General features: G+C 41.5%; 1 protein-coding gene across 3 annotated transcripts; it reads right to left on the bottom strand.

The window, feature by feature from the left end:
• Positions 1-686: 686 nt before the first annotated feature.
• On the bottom strand, positions 687-15,934 carry il13ra2 (interleukin 13 receptor, alpha 2). Of its 3 annotated transcripts, none has more exons than XM_036548484.1 (11): positions 15,765-15,934; positions 13,089-13,262; positions 10,135-10,244; positions 8,972-9,123; positions 5,288-5,444; positions 4,457-4,574; positions 3,660-3,844; positions 2,980-3,128; positions 2,557-2,704; positions 2,087-2,198; positions 687-1,944 (listed from the first exon to the last, which is right to left on the bottom strand). In XM_036548484.1, the coding sequence occupies exons 3-11, from the start codon at positions 10,223-10,225 to the stop codon at positions 1,911-1,913; spliced, it is 1,146 nt and encodes a 381-aa protein (XP_036404377.1). In that variant the 5' UTR covers positions 10,226-10,244; positions 13,089-13,262; positions 15,765-15,934; the 3' UTR covers positions 687-1,910. The 3 variants fall into 3 exon arrangements, with proteins under 3 accessions (XP_036404377.1, XP_036404379.1, XP_036404378.1); XM_036548486.1 differs by lacking the exon at positions 15,765-15,934 and adding an exon at positions 13,592-13,768; XM_036548485.1 differs by lacking the exon at positions 15,765-15,934 and having other exon boundaries at positions 13,089-13,327.
• Between the last annotated feature and the right edge of the window lie 667 nt (positions 15,935-16,601).

The following is a 16,601-nucleotide window of genomic DNA, read 5'->3' as shown; positions in this document are numbered from 1 at the left end:
ATAAAGGTGTTCGGAAGAAATGTACCTGATGTCATATCTGTCTCCCACAAGGTGACAATGAAACCAGTACATGTGTCAGGTGCAGAAAATACATCTGTAAAAAGCACACACATTCTGCACATCATGTGGAGTGCAAAATCTGAAGAAATGATTATGACAGAGAGAAAAACATCCAGATAATACCTAAGTGTTTCCTTTCTGAAGTACAAAAATAGATACAGAAAAAGTATCAAGGTGACTGAACAGTTTTATCAAAACTGGACTTTGTTATAACTAGAAAATATTCAATAAATTGTTAATAAATATAGTGTCTGGAATGAAAACACCTTAGAAAATGGTCAGATGGGACAAAATAAAGGGATTTCACTATTTTAGTGTACTGTATTGAATTGATTTACACTGAGCAGGTCAATTTGACCTACAACACAATCAATGTAACTATTTTTCAACATAAAAGGAGAGTTAAATTATGTATAACAAAAATAACATTTTTAAAGTAACATTTTTATTATTTTAATCATCCTGTGATGAGCTGCATGTGTCTGTCAAACTGAAATGTCGGCTATGCATGTTCATGCTGTGAAAATAGCTGTACTGTACCTGAATGGTAGGCCTACATACCGGGACTTGCCGTAATGAGTCTGCCAAATGAATTCTTTAAAGCAATAAACATTTCAACAATATCAATAATGTAGCTATTTTATTTCATGTTTATGTGAGATAATGTGTTACATCCCAAAACGTGTAAGGTTACATTGCAATAGTTTCAATAACTGTATTTGCCTTTATTTCATCCTGTTCTTACCAGTTACGATCTTTGTTAGATCCAGAGAATGCAACAGGAGTGAATTATAAGTGCTTCTGTTTGGCAAGGAATTGTCACTGATCCCTGTATGTTACAAAATTAGCACAAAGTTAACCCTGATGTGTGGTGACTGGCTTATCGAAAAAAGTTATCAAACATTCTGTGACAAATTGAACATGATAAACAACAAATAGAAGAGTTAAGTATCTGGCAAGATATTTGGCAACCCAGTGCACAATCACACAGTGCAATATAGTGTATTTGAATAACTTAGCAGTAGTACATTACAGGCAGTAGACCAAATCTGAACGATATGTTGCATACATTCACAAGAATACTGGAAAAAATGAAATAAATGTGATAATGTAAAATTTGCTCACTTTGTTTTGGTTAAGAGTGTCATAGTGAAGAATAATATGTTGCCTGCAGCAGAGACAGCTTAAACTGTCTGTATTATTGCACAAGACTCTTTTGGACCACAACAGTCAGCATTGAACTAGGAAAGAGCAACTGCTGATCCAGTGTTCTTTACCTGAACGTAAAAATGGCAAGAACAGCAAGGTCTTAGATATTCCAGTGGACTAAAATGTAACATGAGGCAAGTTTTTGGACTTGTTTTAAGTTATAGTGCACCCTGTGTTGATCACGCTAACGTTGTTAATGGCATGGTGAACCCAAAACAATCAACAGGTTAAAGGCAGTTCTTATTGTTGTTGTGTAAAGATATAACTTAAATGTGACATGTTAAAAGTTAATGGAGTTTCCTAAGATCTAGAAAAATCATTCTGCACAAGCTAAGAACATGTAAAAGAAAACAATTTTGACAAAAAAGCATCTAATCACATAAATCTTTTTCAGTAATGCCTAACCACTTGTGCAAAGCATGACATAGGCTAATTACACCTGATACTTGGCTTTAAAACTAGTGGCTGGAAAATAATTCAGAGAAACCTTCTGTCTCCTCCCCAAACCATTTATCATATGCACAGGAATATGAATATCATGTTTGTAACAGCACGGTGATTTTTTGGTCCTTTTCTGGTCCTCTTCTGGTGTGGGCTGGGACTTGTGTGAGAGACGACTGAAGTGTTCATCCCAAACAAGCTCAAAGCAAAATGTCTTCCTTTCGGTTCTTCATGCTGGATGACAAAAAAAAAAAACATGGTGACGGGGGGAAAAAACATTTACAGCCTGTAAATCCAACAGATATCGAGATCAACGACACAGTCTGTATCATGAGCAAAAGACAAACATAAATGTTTTTTTTTTCAGTCCACTTACATTTTCCTGTAGACCAGCCAACACATTGCAAGACTAAAGAGCATTATGATCACTATGGCTGTTGCACAGAGTATGACTGCCTCTGTGTGGGTGTGAAGGCAGTCAGGGCTTTCTGTGGACGGAGAAGGCGGGGGTGAGCTTAGAGGGCACCTCCAGTGTACCACAGTTACCCTTTTAACAGCTTATCATGGTATCATAAACAATCTCAGTTGAATTTCCTTGTTTTTTTGGTCTTCTGAGAAAAACAAACCAAACTAGCAGGTGAACTAGCCAGTGACATGAAGGAACAATTACAGGCACCTGCTGGATCAGATGCTGTTCATGCTTTGACTGACAGATCAAATTGTCCAGAATATTTTTTAAAATACATCCTGTGATGCAGAGTGCTCGTCTTTAGGCTGCTGCCTGGAGCATTGGGAGTGCGATGGTGCTCACTTGTTCTGGCCGGTTGGAATGGGGTGGAACCTCACCTGGCAAGCAATGGGTGTGGCTCCACTCACTCCAGAAGCTGTCGTCACTGCAGAACTGGTGCACCCTGGATCGGACCCAGAAGCAGAGGCCACCGCACAGGTCCTGGTCAGGGACGATCAGGGACAGCTCCCTGGTGACGTTCCTCAGCTGGGGGGAGGAGCAAAGAAAAGCAGCAGTTATTACTTCACTTGCCATGCTCTTCAAAAGCCAGGAGGGCAGCTGATGCTCCAGGGACAGCTCTCAGTGACAGTGACTCTGAGCAGCAGTGTACTGTAGTGATAAAGAGTGGAGCTCATAACCCAAAGGGCTGCATTTTTTAATACCATGGACAACTTGTAATCTGTGTAAGTCACTCTGCATAAGTGAGTCTGCTAAGCAAACATAATGTAATGCAATGTGATACATTACAAAGGCTACTGTACCATTGGTCCAACCTTTCCCTCTGGTACGGACTCCACCTCAAACTCCAGACAGTCCTCAGGTATCTTCCCTTTGGGAGGCACCCATTCCAGGCACACCCCCCCACCAGGGAGGGGCTCAAGGCTCAAAACGTCAATGGCAGCTGGCTTCACTGGAGAAAGAAAGGCCCACGCTCAAGTTTCAGTAGAGTCAGACCCAGCCCAGGAACTGGCATACATCTGACATTGGGGGGGCAGGGCGATGAAACCAGCTTCAAATGTCTACACCTATTTCAAAATCATGGGAACTACAAAGACATGATTATAGAAGGATCACATGAACTCACATTTACACCACACCCAAAATATCAAACCTCCAAGGTGCATCAACCACAAGACCAAAAAATAATGTGCAGATAATAATTTCCTGTCTTACAAAATGCAACTTGAGAAAGCATGATTACTTCATGTTGAAATGTGGGGCAGTTTCAAGAGGGGGTGCTTTAGGAGGTGTGGCTCTGACTGGTGACATCACTGTACAGATACTTATGATGTGGTTTAGGCAGAGTTCTCTAAGCCCATTTGCACAGTCTGGAAAAGGCTGGGGGAGTTTCCATATGCTGGGGTGTGAGAGTAGGTGCTTCTGTGCAGGCTGTAGTGGTCTGGGCCAGGTCCAATGACGCCGTGGCACCATCAGCTCTTACCGTGGTTTTGTAGCTGCATGGTAAAGTAAGCAGGCTGCAGCAGGGGCCCTGAGGATGACCCATTCACACAGACGTTGAATTCAGTGAATTCCAGCAGGGTGTCCCCAGGAAACCTGCAGCCATGCCTGCGCCCGTGGGAGTGGAGGTACTCTGGGCACTCCGCCGCCTGCTCCATCCCTTCATGCCTGTGAGAACACCCAGACCAGCAAGCAGGTCGGTGCCACATTGGTGTTTCAAGCTGTTATTAGCAACCTGATCCCCCCAAGTGTTTCAAAAGCAGAAGTGGGTGACAGCGAACAGCCTTGCTTGGTGAGATGGCCTTGCTGCTGTATCTGCTGCTTGGCTTGTGTGTGGACATGATGCCATTAAAAGGACTTAGCTATAATAACTTGATTGGGTTAAGTGCAATAATGATTTGACCATGTAAAGAGCAACAATGACTTGAACATGTTAAGGGCGATGATAACCATCTTAACAGCAATAATGACTTGATTGGGTTAAGCAATAATAACTTGACCAAGTGTAAGAGGAATAAGGAAAAACTTGCAACTGTGATTAGTCACTGAACAAGCAAAACCATAAAACATCAGCACTGGCCCACACTGTGTAATTATTCAGCTTTTTAAATTTCTAACTTCTAATTTGCTAACTAACAATGTCAGCCAGCTCCATACAGTTACATTTGTCAGTTATAATATGCCTAGCAAGTGCCTTCATCTCTGTTTTGCTGTGATGTCCCTAAAATGTTTTAGATACATTGTAAGAACACTTTAGATAAGGAGAGGTAAAAACCCTACCAGAAGTACAGGTGGTATTTGGCATAAGGCTTCCCCCTTCCCCTTGTCCAAGTGCAATCCATGTATTCCTTCTGGTAGAATATGCAGCTCAAACCCTCAATTTTTGAGTCAGGAGGACCTGCAGGGTTTCACGGACAAACCAAACAACACAGTTTTTTAAGAAAAAAAAGCATTCCGAAAACTTAAAGTAAAAGTTCAATGGTCTTTTGATAGTGCATGCCTGTGGGCCAATGAAAATGCAGCCACTAGCTAATACGAAAGGTTGCACTTCTTCCGACATCTGACGCCATATAACTCTTGTCACTCAAATGTGGTGAACGGAAAGTTGACATGTTGAAATGTCTCCACTTCTGTGCATCTTGAGCGTGGGTGGATATGGCTCAGGTGTGTCCCCTGGCACACAGCAGCAGTAGGCCAGATTTCCAATTCTCTTTAAGTCAACAAACACTCTCAAATACGGGCTCAATCTAAATAGAACTGGCAACTGTAACACCAACAATCCATCCACTGGCAAGAGATGTCTGATGCCCTGTGTTTACTTACAAGTAAGTGCATTAAAAAGTGAACTGCGGTTAAAATTAAAATGTGAACTTCCAGCGTGTGTTGGAACCAGGAGTTCCACACTTTTTGTGTGTGCGTAGAAAGGAGTTCTGCACTTTGGATATGTGAGTGTGTGTGTCATGTGTGTATGTGTGTATGTGTGTGTGTTTGTGTGTGTGTTGTGTGTCAGAATGAGGAGGGCCCCATCTGTCTTCAGCATGCTTCTTCAGAGGATCAGCTCCTTTACGAACAGTGAGCCGGCCCCAGTGCTTAGCCACACTGGCAGCTCACCTGTTTTGGGAGGCTGCAGGTGCAGTTCTGCAGGTGGGCTCTGGAGCTCACTGGCTCCGCCTGTGCAAGGACCCCGGAGCATGGTCTGAACCTTCACGCGGATGTCCTTCTCCAAGTCAAACTGAATACTGTAGCTCAGCCGCACTGTTCTCACCGCCTGGCAGTGCATGGAAACCACACAGAAAATATCAAAAATTCATATATACATTGTTTCATACATACATTGAAGTCCATACGTATATTATATATTCATACTCTCATATGACTCATATACTCATATTCATATATACGCACGCTTTTTCTCTTTGGAAAAAAAAAAACAATGCAAACTATTTAGGAAACGCAATTAGGTATAGCACAGTTAGGCTACAGTCACCGCATCAACCTGGTGCTTCGAACATATGCTTGCACAGGAGCAAGATGTGCTCACATGCAGCCAAGCGCTATTTGACATGCCGCACGGCGCGTCGCAGTGACGCGTACGTCAGTTGGTGGACTGGAGGATTCTGCACGGGCCGCTATCGGAGCAGCTTGCAGGCCGCCTGGAAACTCGCTGGGTGCCTGGAAGCGGCAAAACCAGGAAACACTGGTCACCAGAACCCACCCCGACCCTGTGGGAATGAAGACAGCGTGTTCCTTTCTTCAAATCACCAGATGCTTGAACCGGCACACACCCATCACGGGAGACTGATACTATTATTGTGCTCCTTTGCTGGTGTGAGTATTATAACACATCTTCTTTTCACAGCTCTAGCTGGGCATTCCTATCATTCTTACTAAGATAAGATCGATAAGATTAGCGCCTTCCCTGAAAGGGTGAACAGATGCGGTTGGGCAACATGTGGCTTTTCACAATAGTCCCTGGTGGCTTATGAAAAACAAGATTCACATACAGGTTTATCACCACCACTTTCAGTATCAAAGAGAGGCGTGTGGGATATGGGTACAAGAGAAAGGGATTTTAACAGTGCAAGGATGGTATGTCTGGTGGAGTTGTTCCTGGTGCTTAGGAGCCTTTAGTGGTGAGGAACAGGACTCAAATACCCAAACGATGCCGGTTTGATTCTCAGATGGGCTGCCAGTACATTTATCTGTATAAATGGTTGAAATGTGGGCTATGTAAGTTGCTCTGGAGTAACTAAGCAAATGTCCTGTAATGTCTGCTTTAGATGCGCACATTGGTGTTTTGCTGTTATGGCCATTCTGTGTAGTGTTTCCTATTACAGTTCAGTCTCAATTCTGTGTATGCGGCCTAAAGTTTACAGAGAAACTGTGTCCCAAAAGAGCAAAATGATTCAGTTTTGCTTTTGCTGTAGCAAGCAAACATGCCCCACCTAACCTTTGGAATGCAAATACGAGATGTGCCCCACCTGGAAACTCCTTCATAAAAGCTGAAAATATTATTTCAACGCAGACGGCTGGCGACTGGTTTCTCTCAAGTTTCTATCCACCCTGCACTGTGCAAGAGTCATTGGAGACTCATTTCAAAACAAGAAATAATCACATATCAAGTGTAAAAAAAAGAGATATTTAAGTCATTTTATCATTGATATTAATGTTCTCATTGGTCATTATAATTTAATAGTATGTGTGTAATATGGGTGCAACTACTTACAATGGCTACTGTCTGTTAATTAATTCTTAATCTGAAAAATTAATAAAGAATAAACACTGATTCCGGTGAAATTTACTCTTAATTGAACCCCCTCCTTCTGAAGAATATAGTGGAGCTGAAAACCCAAAAAATAAAGTTTGTGAAAGTATTGGGCAAGTTCCTGACAGAATTTGGAGACACGCACTTAAAATGGAACTGAAGAGTTAAAAGAAGAGGAAAAACATTTCCATGGAACTGAAGAAAAAAATCAGACTGAGAAAACTAATACGTCTATGGCAACAAAAAGTGATAATGTTTGCTGGCCACAAAAAGAGCACCATCAGAACAAAGCACTGCATTCTTTCCGGGAGTTCATAAGGCTGAATACCCTGATTGACAAACAATACCACTGTCATTTTACATAAATTCCTATACATAGTGCTGTTCTAACCTGCTAAGTACCTGAGCCATTCAGAAGAAAAGCGAGACGCAAGGAAGCAACCGCCCTACAGATTATATGAGCATGAAGCACCAAAAATCATGACAGATATACTTGACCTTTGTTATGTTCTTTTCTTACAACTCAAGTTCAGCTTTTCACACAACAAACACACAGCACTCCCAGAAAAGAGATGCCCAACACACACACATACATTCAATGATCCAGTTGCAGTTGTTGCAGTAAACCTTGCAAAACCAATTCAGCAGGGTCACATTTTGATTTGACCATCACACTTCTTCCAGAGGTACAACCTGAGATCAAGTCAAGTCAAATGACACTTTCCCGCCTCATGAAACAATCCCCAGCATGCTTAATTCATAAAGAATGAAATGTTTCCTGAGAGAAATAACAGCGAATGCCCAGACCATATCAGCTTGGCAAAACTCAGCATGTGATTCTCTAAATTTATAAATGCTGACCAGACTTTTTTGAAAAAAAAAAAAGCAATATAAATATCAATATTATACCAAGCAAAATATCATAACCTCAACCGCAGTGTACACTTGACATTGAAATAGCATTTTGCAGAATAGGAGAGAGTTATTCGCTTCTTCACAATGCCTCAGTAGATTCAGATGTGGTTTCAGCTTCCAAAAATGGAATGCACATTCTATAAAAATGAACATGCCATCAGGTTGAATCTGATGGCCTCAGGTTTAACCTGATTCACATTAATTAGGCCTCACTGCAAAACCATTGAGAAAAACACCATGGGACCAAAAAGATCACTTCCTGCCAGTTTATTGATAGGACCACTAGCTTGTAAAATGAGATCCTCAGCAGAGAGAGACAGGTTATTACAGCAGGAAATTACATTGTCATTTGGCAGATGTTCTTATCCAGAGCAACTTACATTTATATAGCTGGATATTTACTGAGGTAATTCTGGGTTGAGTACCTTGCTCAAGGGTACAGCAGTGCCCCAGCAGGGAATGGAACCAGCAACCTTTCAGCTACAAGCCCTGCTCCTTACCACTATGCTCGCTACTGCCACAAGACACAAATTTGTGCTCATCAGATATAGACAACTCAGTTTGCTTCCTGTCAAAATGACAGGACCACTGTTTGGAGCATTCTCTGGGCTTAATTGTGGTCAAATACATTTCCTGGGGGGAGCCGAATGAAGTGGAATCCCTGTGCCATCAGGTTATTGAGCCACAAATCAACCGCAAAATCATGTAACACTAGGCCTTGAACAAACTGATATTGGATGGGTGAAAACATCTTAAACGGTCAAGTTTACACATCTCCCCATTGGGGAGGATAATGAGACACCTCTTCCAAAAATGAGCAATGTCCAGAGAATGGTCCCCTCAGAGCTTCAACATATTACAAATGTGAACACAAGCCAGACCGACCACAACCCTCCTTGTTCAATTTTCACTCATCAGGAATTTTCCTCAGAATGTTTTAGTAGATTATTGAATATGTTGACTCAGTATAACAGTATAACAAATAATACTGTAATTACCGAGCACTGATACTTTATTTAGCATCATAAAAAAAACAACTCTTTAGGAGTAACTGACTGGACTGAACGAGGCTGGGGGCGTGCAACTTTGGGGAAGACGTCTTCAGTGAGCCTTACCCTCCAGCGCTCCTCCTCGTAGTCAAAGTACTGGAGCTGAAAGCGCACCATGCAGTCTGTCACGTTCTCCAGGCTCGTGGGCAGGGCCCAGTGCACATGCAGCTGTCCCAGATGCCCAGGGTCCATGATCTGAAGGTCTCGGGGCGGATCCACTGGAAAGAAAAAAAAGATAGCAAATCTCAAGGGCTTTTCAAGGTTTTTTGAGGTTGGACATGGGTCGTCACGGGGGGAGGAAGAGGTCCATACCAAAGCGCAAGCACACGGGGGGACAGGGGGGCACTGCTCTCGAAAACCCTGCTGTCCCACGCAGTCGTGACTCACTGTTTTCCAGCAGAATGAACAACGAGGGCTGTCAGTCATGGAGCCACAACTTGCACTCAGACAGCGGAGAGAAGCTCTCCCAGCCAGGCGGTTCCCAAAATGCTGTGATGTATGGGGTGACGTAATTTACCACTTGTTTAAATGTCCACAAGGGGCGAACACAGAAGTGCTCCACACCTTAACCCTTTCATGCATATGGTCACAGCGGTGTGATTAGTAGCATATAGTCAAACTGGTGTGATTAGAACACTTGATTGGAAAAATTCCAGCTAAAGTTAGCTTTGAGGAAACAGCGATTTAACATTACAAAATATAGGAAATGCGGTGATAAAAACTATGAGAAGCTTATTAACGCTAATGAAAACATAACGAACCATGTAACATAACATGCGCTCTACATAGCATGAAATAAGTCACGTGCAAAAGGGTTAATTAGATTCAGCTAGTTCTGTTTGGTTAGCTCAACTTTAGCCCATACATCATTCATCTTGCTGCACAGGTGTTCTGGCTGTGGTTCAATTCATCCACACATCAGTCACCTTAGCTCTGGGTGGTAAGTCTGATCTTAGCAAGCTATTGTGTAAAATTGAGGTTCCAGAATCAATGTAGAGAGGGGTCTGGCCTTTGGCACATAAGCTATTCTTTGTTCAGAATGACTGGTTTGCACAATAAATGACTGGACCAAAACCTGCACATACAATAAAGGGAGATTTTCCAGTTACAGACTGACCCATGATTTCATTTTCAGTGAGATCCTCTGGTTCCAAATTGACCTTTATTTTGTTTTCAACAAAATGGCTGGTAATTTTACTGTCTGGCAGATTTTGCAGTTAGAGACTGACCTGTGATTTCCTTTTCAGCTCGGCACTGATTCAAGTGGGCCACCAGCAGCACAGACATAGTCACCAGCTTCCACACAGCTTTGGCCCACATGGTTCCTTTCCTTTTGGTGCTATAGAGAAGACAAACAGTGCAAGAAGGTGGCATCAGTTAATCACAGCACTGTTCTTTATTCAACTGATTCAACTTTATGAAAGTCTTTTGTTGCACTGTTTTCTAAATAAAGATCGGTGTTCTGCTATGACCCTTTTTAGTTCTGAACATACTCAGAGCTAGCTTGGGCGCCTTACTTGCTTGTCTAACCCCACATAAAAATTGCAACTCTTCTTTGTTTCTACCAGTCAGCCAATCGGTGTTGTGTGCATTTTTTAGGAGCCATGTCATTCCCCATCAAATGACACAGCATTCCGGCTCTGTGTTCCAAGATCAAGAGCAAACAACTCAGTTGTCACTCTGAAGTGGACATGCTTTAGTTTCTCAGCTGGACTTAATGTGAAATCATATCAATATATCAATTGATATAACTATATAACAATATACATAACTATGTACTGCTGTGGTCATGAGCAGCGATTTGATCACACATAAAAAATGGCATAATTCAGACATTTAAAATGTTTGTTTCTTCCTTCCAAACAACAGGTCCATATCAGAATCAGCCTGGCTTAGACTTGATCCAAACTGGAAAAAGTTGAGTTTATCTATGCCAATGATGACTGTGAACATTAATTCCTACATCTGCAGACTGTCTTTCATTTAGGAATAATACATGAATTATTCAATCACAAAAAGTTCAATATGTTTTCTTTGTTAGTATTCCACATTATGATTTATCCTTATAGATCTGAGAAGTGGAATATTGTACTGCGTAGTCAATGCAGAACAAGAGCGGTGGTGTTTGCTTGTGAATCCTGAGTTGAGTGTTCAGTGTAACTTGATATGGCAAGGATTCAGTTTGATTAGTTACCGTAAGGACAGTCAATACCCTCTATTCATTCTGGGAGGGAAAAATACTATTATAATAAGAAAATCTTTTGTATTGCACTACAGGAGAAATGAGCACAACATTAAGAGATAAGGAACACAATTTCTCACAGTCGCAAAGTTTAATGCCAGATTTTCAGTGTAAAACTCCATAAATATAAAAGGCAGGTTTCTGAGGATGTCCTTAAAAGGAAAGCTTCAGTTTTCATGTAACTCCATACTCCATGTAATTCTCATGTAAGCTTCGGTGTAACTCCATCCCTCCCTTTGGACCAGTGCAGTTTCATCCTTGACCTCAGTATGACTTTCCAGAGAATGGGTTTTGCACATCTGTCATTACACAACATTTGTTCACATTCAAAATATGTGAATCTTTTGCAATGATGCCATTACCATCATGGATTTTTGTTCTATATTTACAGGAATTATGGCCGATGCAAAAAAAAAAAAAATCATATGTAGCTTTTATGGACCTCATTTTAGTGATGTGACACAGCCAGGAGGTAAACCAGCAATTTATACTGCACCACATCCATCATGCATCATTTGTAATTCATGTCTTGCTTAGCTGTGTTCATGTACTTGTTATTTATTATATAATAGTGTGTGTCTGAGACATACTGTATAATAGCATACCAACATTTAACTGTAAAAAGCAGATTGTTCAAGAATTAGCCATAAATACAGCAACAGCAAATGCCAAGTAATATAAGTAAAACATCCACTTCCCACTAATGCATTTTTAAACATATTTCATGACTCATTTTTCAGCTCCAAAGCCAATATACCTGTATAAATATACTGAAGCAAATACTTCCCCAGGACAGTGGGTTTCCACTGGCTTTGCGACTCAGAATGTCATTTCATCCTCTCTTTTAAGAGCTTTCTCTGCGGTTGTGCCTCTGGCAACATCTCAGTGGGAAATTAAAGTTTGGACATCAGTGACCATTTGCCTACAGCCTGCGGGAAGCTCTCTGGCCTGAAACACGATATGTTATAAATTAATTTCTTCTGTGTGTAATGTCCTTTCATACCCCAGGTTAAACAGAGGCCTGCAGTTGCCTCTAGACAGTTGTAGAAGTTTCCTCTCAAGTTCCAAAAAGCAGCCTGTTGGTGTAAATTTGTTTTTGTTTTGAAGAATACCTGGGCAAAAACATTCAAAGTGAAAACAACAAGAGACTAAAGCTAAAGTAATGACAAGTAAGCAACTAAAGTTTTAATTTGTGGATATACCTGTGCATCCCAATGCAGCCCCTCAGTCCAGAACAGAAACAGTAGTAGTGTCACATGTTTGGACTACAGATTTGACTGCCCACGTGTAATAAACACCTGACATTGTCATTATTCTTATCTTTCTTTTTCTTAGTCATCCTTATCATTTTTATCTTTCTATTGGAATCTTCATTGGTTTTTATCCTTGGTATAGTACAGGTACCATTTTTGTAGCTGGGTTCCTGTGATATGTTCAGTCCAGAAGGGATGTAATTAAACACTTATTTTTAATATATTGCTTATAATAACAAAGGTTCACTTAAAATAAAGTGAGAGGTACTGGTGAAAAAAGGTGACCCGACACAAAAATGACCCGACAGATGGCGATAACGAGCATAAAACGGTGATAAATAAAACTGTATATACATCTGGAATACGATACTAAGGATTTAGAAAGTATACAAATTAAAACACTGAATACATTTATTTCTCTGTTTTCCCCAAATATTTTTCAATCAAATGTAATAAATGAAAAAACCAACAAACCTTCCATTCCCCGTTTTTCTTATCTGAATGTAAATTTTATACATTTCTCATATTTGTATAAGCATTTATATTGTACAAATTATCACAAATCCTATGCATATTATGCCTATATACACGTAACATATGCATCTGTATACTGTACACTTTACTAAAGGTACAAAATTCCATAAAATTTCCATAACCTGGCTTAAAAGAAAAAAAAAAAGATCCTTACTTAGAATGAGAAATTTGATCAGTCACAGTCCGTTGAATGCCCCTCCAAACTCTTCTCTGTAATAGCTGCTCCTTCAGGGCCCTGGCGACAAGCGAGCCTCATCGTTCTGATCCAGGTGCCAACTGGCACCACGGTTTTACAGCTCGAAGACCTGGGTGGTGCTGTGGCTCTGTCCTGAAGCACGCAGGGAGGAGGGAAATCGAATGCCGTTCAGTGTTGTCCCACACTGTCTCATACTGTGTACTGACACACACACACGCACACACTTATTCATAGTTACACAACTTGCTGCACAATACGCAAACCACACTACTCACTTTGAACATGGTTCTGTATCACATTTCCGGAATACTTGATATAAGACGCTCATTTCTACAGAATGTAATTTTACTAAACTGTTGAGTGGCAGAGTAGGCTAATCTACTGGATGAATGATTCATTCTCTAGGCTACACGATTTGGATATCGGAAGAGAATATAGCAGGCGATCATGACAACACTTACCAAGAAAATTGTCGCTTCGCTTGCTAGTCAACTGCTGTCTAACTGCAGTTTACCAGTTTCTAGGGAACTGGAAGTTGAATCGCGTCTCTGGTGTGTGGAACGATGTCCATTTTCAATTCAAAACAAGAACAGGATTTTCAATCCAATTCAAGAAAAAAGACATACCGCACAAGATTAACAAATCCACTAAAGTCTCCCGTTTTTAAAGTCGAGTTCTGCTAGAAAATAAATCTCAACCTGTAACGTGAGATGTGATTCGTTATTTAGCGAGGAAAAGCATAAGGTTACTGGTCTGAATTCACTCGGAATGTCATTTCGTCCTCTTAAGGATTTTCATGAGCTTTCTCTGCGGTTGTGCCTCTAGCAACATCTCAGTGGGAAATTAAAGTTTGGACGTCAGTGACCATTTGCCTACATTTTGCGGAAAGCTTTCTGACCTGAAACACGATAAAACATAGGCCTATTATAAATGAATTTCTTCCGTGCGTAATCTGTCATACCCTGGGTTAAGAAGAGCCCTGCGGATGCCTCTGATGCCCACTGAACTTCCAAAAAGCAGGCTGCTGGTGTAAATTTGATTTTGTTTAGAGTAGTGTTTCTCAACCCTCTCCTGGAGTACCCCCTGCCCTGCACCTGTGTGAAGTTGGCACCCCAAGTATTTAAAAAGTTCGAAATGGTATTACTGTTCGTTTGTGCTACGTTTGTGCCGTAAAAAAAATCGTTTGTGCTGCTATGGTTTTTTAGATATAACAAATTGTATTGTATGTGCTGTGACGTCAACCAGCACCCCAACCTCCTCCGAATTGCTCCAAAATGGTCTCGTTCGTTTGTGCCGGTCTGGGCCGTAAAAATTTTCGTTTGTGCTGATATGGATTTGTAGATATAAACATTATATTTTTGGGCGATGACGTCACCCAGCACCCCAACCTTCTCCGAATTGCTCCAAAATGGTCATTCAACCCTCCAGGAGAGGGTTGAGAAACTGGTTTGGAGGAATTAATGACAAGTTTTCATTTGTGGATACGCCTGTGGATCCAGACGCAACCCTTCCGCCCAGAACAAACCAAGGAGCGGGAAGTGCTGCGTGTGCAAATACATGAAAAATCACGGAAAAACGGTGGTTACATGATTTATTATTAAGTATTAAGAACACACGCTCTTTTACCATCATGGTTTAATTACGTCACCGGGAGTAAATGTCTGATAAAATGTCCTTTGGTGTCGTTTTCTAATTTCGTGCTCAGAAACGCATATTATCATCTGGGGAAATGTTTTCAATGCACACGACAGTATTTATTAAAAATTAGGGATGTCCCGATCCGATCCACGGCATCGGTATCGGGCCGATACTGGCCCAGAACGCTGGATCGGATAACGGAGGGGAGAAAAAAAAATTGATCCGATACGCGCAGCGTGTCACGTGATAATAACAATAGTAGCTAATTAAGCTGCTTACACATGACTAGCGTTGGGGCGTCAACGCAACGCTCAGCATAGGCTTGACCTGCCGCTCAGTCCTCCACATGGCAAGCGTCTTAGATACACTCTATGGACAAAAGTATTTGGCCACACCTGTTTTTCAGGGTTTGGACTAGGCCCCTTATCTCCAGTGAAGGCCAATCTTAATGCTTCAGCATACCAAGACATTTTGGACAATGCTATGCTTCCAATTTTGTGGCAACAGTTTGGGGAAGGCCCTTTTCTATTCCAACATGACTGTACCCCAGTGCACAAAGCAAGGACTATAAAGACATGGTTTGTTGAGTTCGGTGTGGAAGAACTTGACTGGCCCGCACAGAGCCCTGACCTCAACCCCATCTAGCACCTTTGGGATGAACTGGAACGGATGTTGTGAGCCAGGCCTTCTCGTCCAACATCAGTGCCTGGCCTCATAAATGCTCTACAGAATGAATGTGCACAAATTCCCACAGAAACACTCCAAAATCTTGTGGAAAGCCTTCCAAGAAGAGTGGAAGCTGTTATAGCTGCAAAAGGGGGACCAACTCCATATTAAAGTATATGTATTTGAATATAATGTCATTACAGTCCCTGTCGGTGTAATGGTCAGGCGTCCGAATACTTTTGTCCATATAGTGTATGTAAACACGGAAGCGCTATTTTAAAAAGCAGAAAACGGGAGAAATAAGGCAAAGACAGAACCTCAAGTACTTACTATCTCTACAACTTTGTTGAACATGTATTTCAGGTAGCGCTTCACATCACAAATGTTAGTCCTCACTGTCATCCGTGAAACCTCTGCATGGAGATGTTTTAGACTTTTTCCCCCACTCCACACCATCGACCAGGAAGGGAGCAAACTCTGGTCAAGCGACAGTGTATATAAAAGATTCTGATGCTGAAGCGCGATCCACAACAGAGGAGGAATGCGCAAACTCTGAGAGTCACGTGCAGGCGCGGGTGAGATCAGTCATGACGGTGTTCCCGGTCGCTCACTGAGGCGCGTTTTTTTTGTTTTTCAATTTCAAAAATACAGCGGATACAAACCCCTGCTTTTGTCACACTTACAAACAACGGCGGTCTTCTCCTCACTGAAATCAACCGTGGAGGAAATAGAAAAATTCATCGACGAGTTCCACAGTAATCTGTGCGAAATGCCGGCTCAAAAGCCCAACCAGCGCACAGAGGGCTCAGCAAAGAAACGCTACCGGGAATCCTCCACCGACACCGAGGACTTAAACACGCCGACACAAGAGGTTAGTGTGCTTCACTCAATTAATGCAAGACTCAGCATTTTAGAATCACTGTCTGCTGAACTGAAAGAAATGCGAGCGAGCCTTGAATTTAATCACAAGGAAATCGAGGATCTAAAAAGAGACAACGAGTGCTTGAAAATTACTGTTGAAACATTGACCAAGGAACTGGACAACATTGTCAAAGAAAACAAGACCATAAAAGAAAACATATTGGATATACAATCACGCAGCATGCGCGATAACTTAATTTTCTCCGGGATTCCAGAAAATAAAACCGAAAACCCAATAAACACGAT

This window comes from Megalops cyprinoides, chromosome 16 (assembly GCF_013368585.1).
Source record: "Megalops cyprinoides isolate fMegCyp1 chromosome 16, fMegCyp1.pri, whole genome shotgun sequence".
Lineage (NCBI taxonomy): Eukaryota > Metazoa > Chordata > Actinopteri > Elopiformes > Megalopidae > Megalops > Megalops cyprinoides.
Note: the sequence above shows the minus strand (reverse complement) of the source record. Positions and strands in the feature narration are given on the sequence as shown.

Bases quoted from the DNA above. Each gene is read 5' to 3' on its own strand.
- il13ra2 (XM_036548484.1), bottom strand. From the start codon at position 10,225: ATGTGGGCCAAAGCTGTGTGGAAGCTGGTGACTATGTCTGTGCTGCTG. The intron at 4,575-5,287 runs GTGAGCTGCCAG...GAAACCCTGCAG, and splicing joins CCTGCAGCCTCCCAAAACAG to GTCCTCCTGACTCAAAAATT. The intron at 3,845-4,456 runs GTAGGGTTTTTA...GTGTTCTCACAG, and splicing joins AAATACCACCTGTACTTCTG to GCATGAAGGGATGGAGCAGG.